Source organism: Rhinopithecus roxellana, unplaced genomic scaffold (genome assembly GCF_007565055.1).
Source record: "Rhinopithecus roxellana isolate Shanxi Qingling unplaced genomic scaffold, ASM756505v1 contig2140, whole genome shotgun sequence".
NCBI classification, from domain to species: Eukaryota; Metazoa; Chordata; class Mammalia; order Primates; family Cercopithecidae; genus Rhinopithecus; species Rhinopithecus roxellana.
The window spans coordinates 3,691-17,407 of NW_022141965.1; the positions used below are offsets into that span (position 1 = coordinate 3,691).

General features: G+C 42.5%; 1 protein-coding gene across 1 annotated transcript; it reads right to left on the reverse strand.

The window, feature by feature from the left end:
• Window positions 1–1,015: 1,015 nt before the first annotated feature.
• Window positions 1,016–13,709, reverse strand: LOC115895748 (HEAT repeat-containing protein 3-like). Its single transcript, XM_030926361.1, has 6 exons — window positions 13,557–13,709; window positions 11,237–11,315; window positions 9,806–9,918; window positions 7,418–7,527; window positions 4,147–4,289; window positions 1,016–1,287 (listed from the first exon to the last, which is right to left on the reverse strand). The coding sequence occupies exons 2-5, from the start codon at window positions 11,282–11,284 to the stop codon at window positions 4,267–4,269; spliced, it is 294 nt and encodes a 97-aa protein (XP_030782221.1). The 5' UTR covers window positions 11,285–11,315; window positions 13,557–13,709; the 3' UTR covers window positions 1,016–1,287; window positions 4,147–4,266.
• Window positions 13,710–13,717: the final 8 nt, after the last annotated feature.

The following is a 13,717-nucleotide window of genomic DNA, read 5'->3' on the forward strand; positions in this document are numbered from 1 at the left end:
AACACTAACCTGCTTTTTCTTACCCCCTCCTTTATGACGCCCCAGATGTTGTGTCCAAAAGGCTCTCTCTGGCAGCCTCTTCCTTAGCTCTCCCATAAAGGCTGAGTCACAAGGGCCTACTCTACAGATACCATTCCCTTAGAAATCTGTGCAGGGCCACAGTACTGTTCTTGGCACAGGACTTAGAGCCATGGTTTTATGTGTCTGTCTTCCCAACATGGAGGAAGTTCCTGAAGGCTGGAAATTACGTCTTAATCATCTTTTTATGACCAGTGTCTAGCACAGTGCCTGGCATACATTAGGAGCACAGTAAATGTGAACCTGAATGAATAAAGCCTCAGTCACTGTGTTCCCTGTTTTCCTATTTGTTCTCCTCCTTAACAAAGTGTTCTCCCCAAATATGGCTCTCTCTCTGCAGACTGTCAGCTGAAATGCTTCCTGCACCCCAGATTGCTCCCCTTTACTGCAATATCACATCACCAGCACAACTATGCCACCATCACCCACTCCAAGAAAACTACAAACCATCATTCATCTCACAGTCACCCAACCTCTGCAGATCAGTAGTGGATAAATGAAGATTTGGTTTGCCACCTTGATAAGGCTAAATACTAAAATAAGAGGCAAGAATGCAAGGGACAATTCAGGCAAAGTACAAATTCCTTTAGTCTGAAGACAGTCTGGCAGACAGTACGTAACAGCAGTGTGGAGATGCAAGAGTTACAAAGATGATCATCTATTTCTAAAGTGTTCCAAAAGGATAGGTTTATCCCATCTCTGAAATCTTCTCCTGTGTATAAAACTATCACGTTAGATAAAAGACTTTTCCCCCTTTAGGAGATTTTTAATGACATAAAGAGAATCAACAGGAAAATACGACTCATTTTTACCGAAACGCCCTTTATAGCTAACTTTACTATAATATTTTTCTGCAAAGCCAAGGATAACTGCTGGAAAAAAAAAAAAACAGCTGTATTAATCCATACTTGAGAACATCAACCTGACTTACCGGAAGTAAATCTGAAACGAAAGTTTTCCTTCTGACTTTTCTCTTATGAGAAATTCCTTCCATTTAATCATCTTCAATCAAATCATCCCCATTAGTGTTCTCTAATATTTCCTCAGCCTCTGCAGCAGTTTTTAACCTTTGCGTTTCAGTCTCTTTAATTTGAATAACTGTTTCACCAGCATCCATTCCCAAAACTTCAGATAAGATCTTCAGTAAGGCATTTATGATTTCTGCTTGACTCTTGCATGGAATAATGTCCTTTAGACTCCAAATTGTGCCTGGGAAAAAATAAGCATAAGGAGAAGAAATGCCTGTGAAATATTTTATTAAGTTTAAATTTTCACAAGACTTTTAAGGCCAGTGTAATTTCAAAAAATCTCAGCCCCACTGCCTTTGTTCATTATTTATTAAATGTCAATGAGTTCTGCACTGAGGCAGTGCCCTTAGTTATAACCCTGCACAATCATCTTCCTTCCTTGGCACACAGTGCCTTTCTCTGATACACTGCGTTATCAGTAGACCCAGAGAACACTCATCGAGTTTCTTTTAAAATGACAAAGTGAGTGGCTTCACTTTATCTCGTTGTAACCTAAGCTGCTCTCCTCAGTAGCTTCTTATATTCCGTGAGTGGAATGGAATGTACTAAAATTCCAACGTCGGTCTCACATACAAACATGAGAGCAGGTTCTTCATTTTTTGATTATCAAAAAAGAACAGGAGCTATCATTAAGAAGTCAGAGTAATTTTTTTTTAAGTTACTACAAAAATAAAAACACCTCCTGGCTATACACCCAAAAGAACTGAAAGCAGGGACTTGAATAGATTACATCCATTTTTGCTGGGTGCGGTGGCTCACCCTGTAATCCCAACACTTTGGGAGGCCAAGGTGGGAGGATCACTTGAGGTCAGGAGTTCGAGACAAGTCTAGCCAACATGGTGAGACCCACATCTCTACTAAAAATACAAAAATCAGCCAGGCATGGTGGTAGGCGCTTGTAATCCCAGCTACTTGGGTGGCTGAGGCACAAGAATCACTTGAACCCGGGAGGCAGAGGTTGCAGTGAGCCGAGATCTTGCCACTGCACTCCAGCCTGGTTAACACAGCGAGACTCTGTCTCAAAAAAAAAAAAAAAAAAAATTACATCCATTTTCACAGCAGCCGTATTCACAATAGCCAAGTTGTAGAAGTAACCCAAGTGTCCATCAACAGATGAACAGATCAACAAAATGTGGTATTATGCCTACAAGGCAATATTATTCAGCATTTAAAAGGAAGGAATTTCTGACACATGCTACATGGATGAACCTTGAGGCCACTATGCAAAAAGAAATAAGCCAATCACAAAAAGACAAATTCTGTATAATTCCACTTCTATGAGGTATTTAGAGTAGTCAAGGAATGGTGGCTGACAGCAGCTGGGGTAAGGGGAAATGGGAAAAATTGTGTCTAAAGGGTAGAGTTTCAGTTTTGCAAGATGAAAAAAAGTTCCGGATTTTTATTGCACAACAATATGAATGTACTTTACAGCACTAAATTATACATTTAAAAACAATTAAAGGCTGGGTGCAGTGGCTCACACCTGTAATTCCAGCACTTTGGGAGGTCAAGGTGGGCATATTATAAGAGCTCAGGAGTTTGACACCAGCGTAGGCAACGTGGTGAGATGTCATCTCTAAAAAAAAAATACAAAGAATTAACTGTGGCTGGGCACTGTGGTTCATGCCTGTAATCCCAGCACAGGGAGGTCAAGATGGGCCAATCACTTTAGGTCAGGAGTTTGAGACCAGCCTGGTCAACATGGTAAAACCCCATCCCTATTAAAAAATTAAAAAATTAGGCCGGGCGTGGTGGCTCACGCCTGTGATCCCAGCACTTTGGGAGGCCGAGGCAGGCAGATCACGAGGTCAGGAGATCGAGACCATCCTGGCTAACAAGGTGAAACCCCGTCTCTACTAAAAAAATACAAAAAATTAGCCAGGCATGGTGGTGGGTGCCTGTAGTCCCAGCTACTCAGGAGGCTGAGGCAGGAGAATTGCTTGAACTCAGGAGGCAGAGATTGCAGTAAGCTGAGCTTGCACCAATGCATTCCAGCCTGGGTGACAGAGTGAGAGTTCGTCTCAAAAAAAAAAAAAAAAAAAATTAAATGGGCCTGGTGGCATGCACCTGTAGTCCCAGCTGCTTGGGAGGCTGAGATGGGAAGATCACTTGAGCCCAGGAGGTGGAGGCTGCAGTGAGCCAAGATCGCACCACAGCACTCCTGCCTGGGCAACAGAGGAGGACTTTGTCTCAAGAAAACCCAAAATGATTAAGACGGTAAATTTCATGTGCATTTACCACTATTAAAATAAAAAAAATACAGGCCAGGCACAGTGGCTCATACCTGTAATCCCAGCACTTTAAGAGGTCAAGGTGGGCAAATCACCTGAGGTCCCAATCTCAAGACCAGCCTGGCCAACATGGTAAAACACTGTCTCTACCAAAAATACAGAAATAAGCTGGGCATGGTCGCGCATGCTTGTAATCCCAGCTACTCGGGAGGCTGAGGCATGAGAATCACTTGAACCTCGAATGTGAGGTTGCAGAGCCAGCCACTGCACTCCAGCCTGGGTGAGAGAGCCAGACTCCATCTCAAAACAATAAAAAATTTTAAAAATTAAAAAATAAATAAATAAATAAACTCTCAACATAAATTATCTCTGTAAGGCCAAAGGGCAAGAAGAAAATAGATACAGAAACTAAATAAAGTACATACTAAACAGACCTTCAGATAATTTCTTACTTCTGTATTCAGAGATTCTGGAGAGAAAAGAGTTGGTGAAAAAAAAAAAAAACTTACGGAAAACTAAGTGGTCAATTTCTGAAATCACTGGTTCATAAATAAGTGGGGATCCTGACAACAGTATCTCTTTATCAGGTTAACAGTAGTTTGTTAAATTCAAAACAAATCTATTCCACAAGGCTTTACAACTATAGACAACTGCTTGAAGTAAGGGTCTCTTCTCAAATATTAAAATTTTCAGAACAGATAAAAGCACAGAAGGCCCGATGTGTTGAAATGAATGATTGAATTTTGCCGCCATGCATCCATATCAAAAGCTACTAAAACAATATACTATGCCATAAGGCTAAATTTTACCTGCTACCAATGTCTTCAATAGAAGGGATTCCATGGAACTGACAGGAGAAAGCAGTGCTGATTCCAGTACGTTCAATGCTGTAGCACTGAAAGACTTCAGCAGCTCTGGGTTATCCTCAGTCACACTGTCTGCAAACAATATGCTATAAGGCAAAACATAAATATTTAGAAACAAATAAATTCTGCTTTGGATAATTTATACCAGTATAATTCATCAATAAAATGTTGTATCGTTACCACTTCATTAGATACATGTAGCTTTTGTAGAATATATATGCTTTATCTCAGGGTGATATGCACAAATGAGGTTTCCCAAACTATCAGTGCTGGAAAAGACGTTTCTTTTCTTTTTAAATTTCTAATGCTGAACAGATGTATACCTTTATTTTGAGACAGTCTTGCTCCGTCGCCCAGGCTGGAGTGCCGTGGCGCATCTCAGCTCACTGCAACCTCCGCCTCCCAGGTTCAAAGGATTCCTGTGCCTCAGCTTCTCAGGTAACTGGGATTAAAGGCGTGCGCCACAATGCCTGGCTAATTTCTGCATTTTTAGTAGAGACGATTTCACCATGAAGGCCAGGCTGGTCTGGAACTCCTCGTCTCAAGTGATCTGTCCATTTCGGCCCCTCAAAATGCTGAGATTACAGGCATGAGCCACCACGTTCAGCCAGATCTATACTTTTTTACAAAATACAATTACAAAGACTCTTTTTTTTTTTTTGGAGACGGAGTCTCGCTCTGTCGCCAGGCTGGAGTGCAGTGGCGCAACCTCGGCTCGCTGAAAGCTCTGCCTCCTGGGTTCACACCATTCTCCTGCCTCAGCCTCCCGAGTAGCTGGGACTACAGGTGCCCGCCACCATGCCCAGCTAATTTTTTGTATTTTTACTAGAGACGTGGTTTCATCTTGTTAGCCAGGATGGTCTCAATCTCCTGACCTCGTGATCCGTCCGCCTTGGCCTCCCAAAGCGCTGGGATTACAGGTGGGAGCCACCACGCCCGGCCTAAAAAGACTCTTAAATGTGGCAATGTCGTTACTATAAATGTTTATAAAAGTTTATCCTCAGGCCGGGCGTGGTAGCTCATGCCGGTAATCCCAGCACTTTGGAAGGCTGAGGCAGGAGGATTACCTGAGGTCAGGAGTTGCAGACCAGCTTGGCTAACATGGTAAAACCCCATCTCTACTAAAAATACAAAAATTACCTAGGCATGGTGATGTAAGCCTGAAATCCCAGCTACTTGGGAGGCTGAGGCAAGAGGATAGCTTGAACCCTGGAGGCGGAGGTTGCAGTAAGTCGAGATTGTGCCACTGCACTCCAGCCTGGGTGACAGATCTGAGACTGCGTCTCAAAAAAAAGGCCAGGTGCGGTGGCTCACGCCTGTAATCCCAGCACTTTGGGAGGTCGAGGCAGGTGGATCACAAGGTCAGGAGATCGAGACCATCCTGGCTAACACGGTGAAACCTCGTCTCTACTGAAAATACAAAAAATTAGCCAGGCGTGGTGGCAGGCGCCTGTAGTCCCAGCTACTCGGGAGGCTGAGGCAGGAGAATGGCGTGAACCTGGGAGGCAGAGCTTGCAGTGAGCCGAGATCGCACCGCTGCGCTCCAGCCTGGGCGACAGAGCGAGACTCCATCACACACACACACAAAAAAAAATTTACCCTCAATTTATGTACTTATCAAGGACCAGTAGCAAACAGTCCCAGGTTTTGGGATGTCTGGCTTTCTTTAAATTTATCATGACCTTCAAAGTTAGGGTTATTTCTGGTGGAGCAATAATTCTTTAAGAAAAAAAAATAGTTTATATAAAAGTATGAGCAAATTAAGACATGTAAAATAATAAATCACACCCATCAAAATTACTTTAAATGCATGCTACTGCTGTGATCGACAATACATTTATATAGAAATCCATATATATGCATTTCTGTACATATATTCAAATGTAGTATCTTTGTCATTAAGAAACTAATTTACTTTAGCTAACAGCCATGATTGCTAACATACAAGTTCAAAAAAAGTTATATGAATACATGGGATGGAATCTTGTAGTTCATTTTACTCTATGTAAGCATTGCTTGACTTTAGAAGTAAAAGTAATAATGTATTTTAAAAATCATTAATCTAGCTACATGCAGAAGGAAAACACTATTATGCAATGCAAAATGACTTGATTCTAATCCATTTCAAAAATGCTCATTAAGGGGAAGAAAAGCTAAAAACAGAAATAAATCTGTAAGACTAAAGGCAGAAAAATAGAAGTGGTCTTTCTTTTAAATCTTATGAACTAACTTTCCTGAAATTCTCTTATTGTAACAAAAACTGTCCTCTGAGATTAAGTCACCTATCAAATTCCTAAAAATGGCTGAATTGTTTTTAAAATCCCCATTTACTCACAACTCCCCAAACCCACCAAGATTCCATTTGGAGAAATGATTTTTAAAATTTTCTCAGTAGTATTTATTCTACTATTTTCCCCCAATTCTGTTCTCTTAAAAATATCCATTAGAGTCAAGAGAAACAGCAGTCAGGGGAATACACTTCTTTCTCCCCAGAAGAAATGCAGTTCCACAAAGGGACAGCTGGACACCTGCCGTAATGATGGGGAGAAAATAAATGCTCTCCCTCAATTGTTTCTCCACTCCCACCCAGCATTCTGCTCAGCTGCCCATGCTCTGGTTTCTGCCTCCTGCCATTGAGCTGAGGGTCCCTAGTGGCTCCTCAGTCCAATAAAGAGAAGGCAAGGCAGCCAAGGCCACTGAAGTTGCTGGACTTTGCCTTCCCTGTCTCATGGAAGGCACGCAGGCCTAAGTGGAATTTCAATCACTTCTTTTTCTCTTTCTCTCTCAACAAAACTCAGGCCGTCAGTTTTCTGCCAGAAGTATGAGATAGTAGCACAATACATTTAAGTAAGTTTAGATTCCAATTAATTGGCTTAAAGGCCTGGTAGTTGTGGGTTACTGTTTCTTAGTAAACGGAGATGAAAACTTTAAGAATTAATAAAGGCTGCTAAGAATGGAAACAGCCCAGAAACCACATATCTTCACATAATTACCTTTCTCCCTTTCAGAGCCAAAAGCAGAAAAATTGAATGAGCAGGTAAAGAATTAATATTAATCACAGATTTAGAGACCCAGAAAAAACAGGTGCTGAGCTACACATTCACATACAATGAGAAAAAAAATCACTCCAGTGGAATAAACACACTAAAGCTGCATGAAAATTTTTGAACAAGGCTACACATTTTTAATAAGTCATCACCTTTTCTTCACTTACCTACTGAAATAGCCAGGTCAACACTGGTAGGAAACCTACTTAAATACTTTAACACAATCTCCAAACACCCTTCTTTGTTGAATATAGACACTGCTCTACTACTGCATTCACTAAATTGAAGGGGGAAAAAAAAGTTTTACTATTCACATTTTAACAGTAGGAAATCAACCATACCAATCCATAAAAAAACAAATCAGGCTTTATAAACCAAGGAGTTGGAATCAAACACCCACCATTTTTATCGATGAAGGAACTAACACCCATTCATATTCACTACACATGAGAACTGGCTATCTATATTTTATCTCTATCACAGTGGGACCTTTTCATCAATCTCTTTGCCATGATGCCAGTTTCCTTATAGAAGGTTAAAGCTGGAAGAGATATTGTAAATCATTTAATTCAACTCCCCATTTTATAAATGCGAAGACCCAGGACCCAAGCGGTAATGTGGCCCATCAGAGAGCAAATATTTTGTCAGTGGTAGAGCCAGGCCCAGTACCTAGGTTCCCTGGGTCCAGCCTACTGTTTTTTCTTCCCTCTATACCACAACGATAACAAGTTAAAGGAGGATAAAAGGCCTCTATATTTATCACACAAAAACACAAATTTATATTTTTTTAACCTACTATATTTTAGAACATTAACAAAAACACAAATTTAAAGGAAAATAAAATTACCTTTTATTCAAGCCTTTTAGAGTGCAATCATAATTTCATTAAGCAGAATTTGCAGTCTACAATAAATTAAAGTATTTTTTAAATTATACTACCTTTTAATAAAAGACTCAGACAGCTATCAGTGTTATGAATAAGCAAATACAGTAAATATGAGTAAACAAGGCTAATTATAATAATTGTATCCATGCTTCCAGAGGAAAATCCATGTTGTATGTTTCCTCCACACATACAACATACACACGTGACATGCTAACAGCTAACAGAGCTGATTAAATTATTAAACTAAATCTGTTATGTGATGAAAAAGATTTCATATCTTCTATCTACCTACCTATCTAGTTATGGCAGCATGAAGGAGACCATTGGCTAGTCAGGAAGACAAGCCATACGTGTGTAAAGATAATTTGAAACATAAATTATGAAACAAGAATGTTAAAAGTAACTCAGTGATACATACAGGGCTCACAGGTATTCAGAAAAGAGAAATCACCTTGGAGATGGGAAATTTTTTAAAAATTTCCAAATGCAACAATTTCTATGACTCAAAGTTATCTGGTGCACAGAAAAACAGCACCCATCAGTTTTTGCTCAAATGCCATTTCCTCAGATCTGATCTCTCTAATATTTCTGGTGGAATGCATTCATTAAAATGAAATCACAGGCAAGGTCAGATTGCTACATAGGCATTTCAGGATCCAACTTAATCTTGTATTCTAAGAAACATCTGTGCTTTTAGGTTAGCCACTGTAATTGCTGCTGACCGAAGATAAGAAACTATGACAGAGTCTTGCTAGAAATGTGGGACATAAAATGGGGCAGAAAAAAGTAAATCCAGGTTGGGTTTCTAGCCATTTCCATTCCTAATAGCAAGTCCACTCCACCCTCACCACTGCTATAATCACAGAATGGAGAGTGTCCTTCTTCCTCCAGGGGCCAAGGGAGCTCTTCTTAGGCATCCACTTCCCACTCAGATGGTAACCGCCAGAGGAGAGGAAGAAAAGCACCAGCCAAGATCTGTGGTCCCCATCTCAGTCTAGAGGCCAAACCAAAGCTGCACCTACATCTAGGCCTGACCAGCTTAAAGACAAATTTTTCTCAGGGTGTGCAGGAAGTTGGGGGAAAGGAGGAGCCACAGGTGCTAGGTGGTCATGAGTCCTCCTATTTTTTGTCAGGTGCAATGACCGGAAAGCCGTAAAACAAAAGATGGAATGACGCAATGAGGAAAGGGATTGGGGAGGAGGGTCGATCTTAGGTCACCTGATCCTACCTCCTACCAAGTCTTTTTTTTTTTTTTTTTGAGACGGAGTTTCGCTCTGTCACCCAGGCTGGAGTGCAGTGGCATGATCTTGGCTCACTGCGAGCTCTGCCTCCAGAGTTCAAGCGATTCTCCGGCCTCAGCCTTCCGAGTAGCTGGGATTACGGGCATGTGCCACCACACTTGGCTAATTTTTTTATAGTTTTGGTAGAGACGGGGTTTCACAGTGTTGGCCAGACTGGCCTCAAACTCCTGACCTCAAGTGATCCACCCGCCTCGGCCTCCCAAAGTGCTGAGATTACAGGCATGAGCCACCACGTCCAGCTCCTACCAAGTCTTAACATTCCAGATTAACAGGCCTACTGAGGGGAACAGAGATTCCCACACAGTATAACAGAGAATAGCAGCCTGGGTACTGCTATAGCAGTAGGCTGTGTTTGGAAGGCACCTTACCATATATTCCACAGCACGTTCACAGCCTCATTGGCTATGTTTTCAATAGAATTTCTGTTCTGATCTTTTTTCTCCTGCAGGGACATCTCATTTGAATCCGGTCCAGTACTACACTGTAACCAAATATCATGATTAGCACCCTGGTTCCAAAGAATAATTAAATAAATAGGGTAATGATGGTGATGAAGCACAAAGGCTAGACATCAGAAATTACCGTGGTTAACAAGTCAATCGAATCCTTACAAGCAGTAGTACAAAATCAATACAAAGTATTTTACCTAATAAATGTAATAAAAGACAGTAAGAAGGCAACAAAAGATGAAATAAGAGATTCTACCTAGTGCCTTCTGTTTTTTTATTACATAGCACCTTCTAAGGTACTATTCTAAGCTTTTTACATGTATCAAATCATTTAATCCAAACAATAAACCTATGAGGTAGGATGACTATTATTATCGCCAATCTCCAGCTGCAAATGGGAAAGTGAGGTAAGGGAGGCTGCTGAAGGTGTTAGATTAGCATGTGGTGAAGCTGGGATTCAGGCCCCAGCATTTGGCTCCAAAGCTGGTGCTCTTAAGCCCCTCTAGTACAGCCCAGGAGACACTCTAAAGCAAAGTTTCTCAATCCAGGTACTACTGAAATTCTCCACCAGAAAATTCTTTGTTGGGGAAGGAAGGGCTATCATGTTCATTTGGGGATGTTTAGCAGCATCCCTGGCCTCTACCCACTGGATGCCAGTAACAACTTTTACCCCACAAGCTCTGTAACAACCAATGTCTCCAGACATTGCCAGTTGTGCCCTGTGAAGCAAGATCATACCCAGTTGAGAATCATTGCTCTAAAACGACGGATGCCTCTCATCAAAACTGGATATCCTTTATGTAGCCTTAACTGAAAATTACCCATCAATACAGAATAGCAGACCAGAGGCACTCCAGCAAGAGAGCTCCTTAACCTCTTAACTATGTCATGCAATTAGACTGGAATGAGATCAAACATGAGAACTTACTGTAATCTTCACAAGTTCCTAATGTCTGTGCCTCGGCTTTGTCATCTGTAAAATGGGAATAATACCTGCCTCATAGGATACTGTGAGGATTAAATTATATAATATCGAAAACATGAAAACAATACCTGGCACATAAATAAGCAATGACTAAATACTAATTATTTTTATCGTAATAAGTTTAACATCTAAAGGAGTGAGTCTGTACAGTTTTAGGCAGGTCTTTTCTAACTATCATAAAAATAAAGCTACAAAATAATAGAGATAAGTATCAATTAAGAGAGCAGATTGGTGTTTCCAGGAAAAGGAATGAAATTTCCACATGATGTTTAGATAGAAGACAAAGTCACTAACACCAAAGTAATACAAAAACTCTAAGTTTGCAACCCAAAAGCTACCATCAAGATATTGTAAAAACTGCATACCTCTTTTAGCAGCACAACCAGAGGGGTCATGATATCCTTAGTCACCATGTCATCACAAACTTCAAAACCTCCACAAGCACTGAGATTTTTACACAAGAAATTTAAAACATGTTTTACTTCCACATCACATGTCACAGAACACTTCTACCCTCTCACATTTCTATTTTTAGCCATATTTAAGGTTTCCCAGAGGAAATAGCTTATTGTTTCTGTCATATGATGCAGAACCAATCCAGAGATTTCCACCTGTTCTGATCCTTATTCTACAAGATATAAACAGATGACGCTATCATATAACAACTTAGTTCTGAGGTTTGAGACAGTATACAGGTACACGGCTACAAGAAGGGAAGAGGGGAGACTTTTCCCATGTGAATAAATCACATCATGTAAGAAGGGACCTTTTCTTGGAATCAAGACTACAAGGGCAAGGCTAGGTGCTGTAGCTCACATCTGTAATCCCAGCACTTTGGGAGGCCTAGGTGGGAGGATTACTTGAGCTCAGGAGTTCAAGACCAGCCTGGGCAACACAGGGAGACCCTGTTTCTAAAACAAGAAAAAAAAAAGAAAAAGTGAACTGCAAGGGCAGCAAGGTGGGGCTACTGAGAATGATGCCCCCTAAAGCAGCCCTGGGTAAATTTAATTGGAAAAACATGACTTCCGAGTACACAGCACTGTGCTAGTACCTAAGGATATCGAGATAGTCAGAGGATGCCCTCACAATCCCCCAGGATCCCCTAGCCTGTGTATGCTGTGGGAGGAAGGGAAGGGCTTTCCACATGCTGTTTCCTCCCTAGAGGAAGAAGAGCATCTATCTCCCCTCCAGCAACTGGTGAATGTCCATTCATCCCTCAGAGCTTACCTCAAGCACCACTCACTCAGAGTCTTCTTCCCTAAATCCTTTGTTTGTACCCTCCGGTAGCATCCTTTGTCACTACCATTCATTGTAATTATACACTTATGTAACTGTTTGGTTAATGCTTGTCTCCCTCAATAACTTTAGGATTTCTTAAGGAGAGACATTGCCTTGCTCATTACTCCATGCCCACAGCCTAGCTCAGTGTCTAGCACACAGGCACTTTATACATATTTGCTTTATCAGTGAATGAAATATAAATAACAAGTAGAGACAGAGCTACAAGAACTACAAATACTAACTTCTACTCTTGCCTCCTCTGCAGTCCATTCTCTGCACAGCCAGCAGAGTGGTCTTCTCAAAAGGTGAGTTACAGCATGTCTCTTCCCTGCTTAGATTAAGTCCTCAGCCCTACACCATCGTACAGCTCATCCCTCTCTCCAGCCTCACCTCCTGTAATTACCCACCCCTGCTCTTTTCAGCCACCTACCTGCCTGCTCTGCTCTTTACCCACATCAAGCCGCCTGCTGCTTTGCTTCTTTGCTGCTGCTCCCTTTGTGGGAAACGCTCTTCCCCCTATTTTCCCATGTCTCCTGGCTCTCTCACCCTGCAGATCTCCGTTCACAAGCCATCTAAAGAGCACTTTCTTTTTTTTTTTTTTTTTTGACACAGGGTCTTGCTCTATCACCCAGGCTGGAGTGGAGTGGTGTGATCATGGCTCACTGCAGCCTCGAACTCCTGGGCTCAAGCGATACTCCCACCCTAGACTCCTGAGTAGCTGGGATTACGGGCACCACCACCATGCCTGACTAATTGTTTAAAAGTGTTCTAGAGATGGGGGTCTTGTGCTATGTTGCCCAGACTGGCCTTGGACTCCTGGCCTCCGGTTGATCCTCCTTCCTTGGCCTCCCCAAAGCAATGGGATTACAGGTGTGAGCCACCGCCCGCCCAAGAGCACCCAATTCAAACTTCCCACCCCCAACTCATCATCATTTTCCCACAGCCAATTCTCACTATGTAATATTATGTTTTACCTTTTTACTAGCTTCCTGTCTGTCTACCATAAACATGACTTGTGCCAAGACAGGGGATCTTGGCTGTCAACAGATCTCGCTCAATCTTGGCTGCTCAAAATCCCCTGCATCTAGAAAGATTCCTGACACATGAATTGAAGAATTCATCCAAGCAAGGGACCCTAAGGAGGGCTTTTGGAGAGGGTAAAACGTGCGCAGGCGTGACGCTTGAGCAGGTGGACGCTGCAGGTGAAGCAGCCAGGTGGACAGATGAGATGCGTGTGGTTGGGGATACTGGGGTTCTCTGGACTGGCTTCAAATCTCTGCAAACGGGAGATCGGGCCAGGGCCTGGTGGCACACAGAAGGCGCTGGCTGACCGCTGCGACCGGCCGCAGCCCAGGCGCGGGGCAGGCTAGAAGTGGGCACCGCCCCGGACCCTTCCCGGCTCACCTCAGCGCGCCGGCTGCAGTCTCCCTGATGGCCAGGCTGGGGTCCAGGAGCAGCCGCGCACGGCGTCTCGGCGCGCCAGGCCCAGGAGAGCCGGCCGCTGCAGCACCAGCCGGGCCAGCCCCGCGCAGGCGCACTCGCGGACCTCGGCGCTCTGGTGCTGG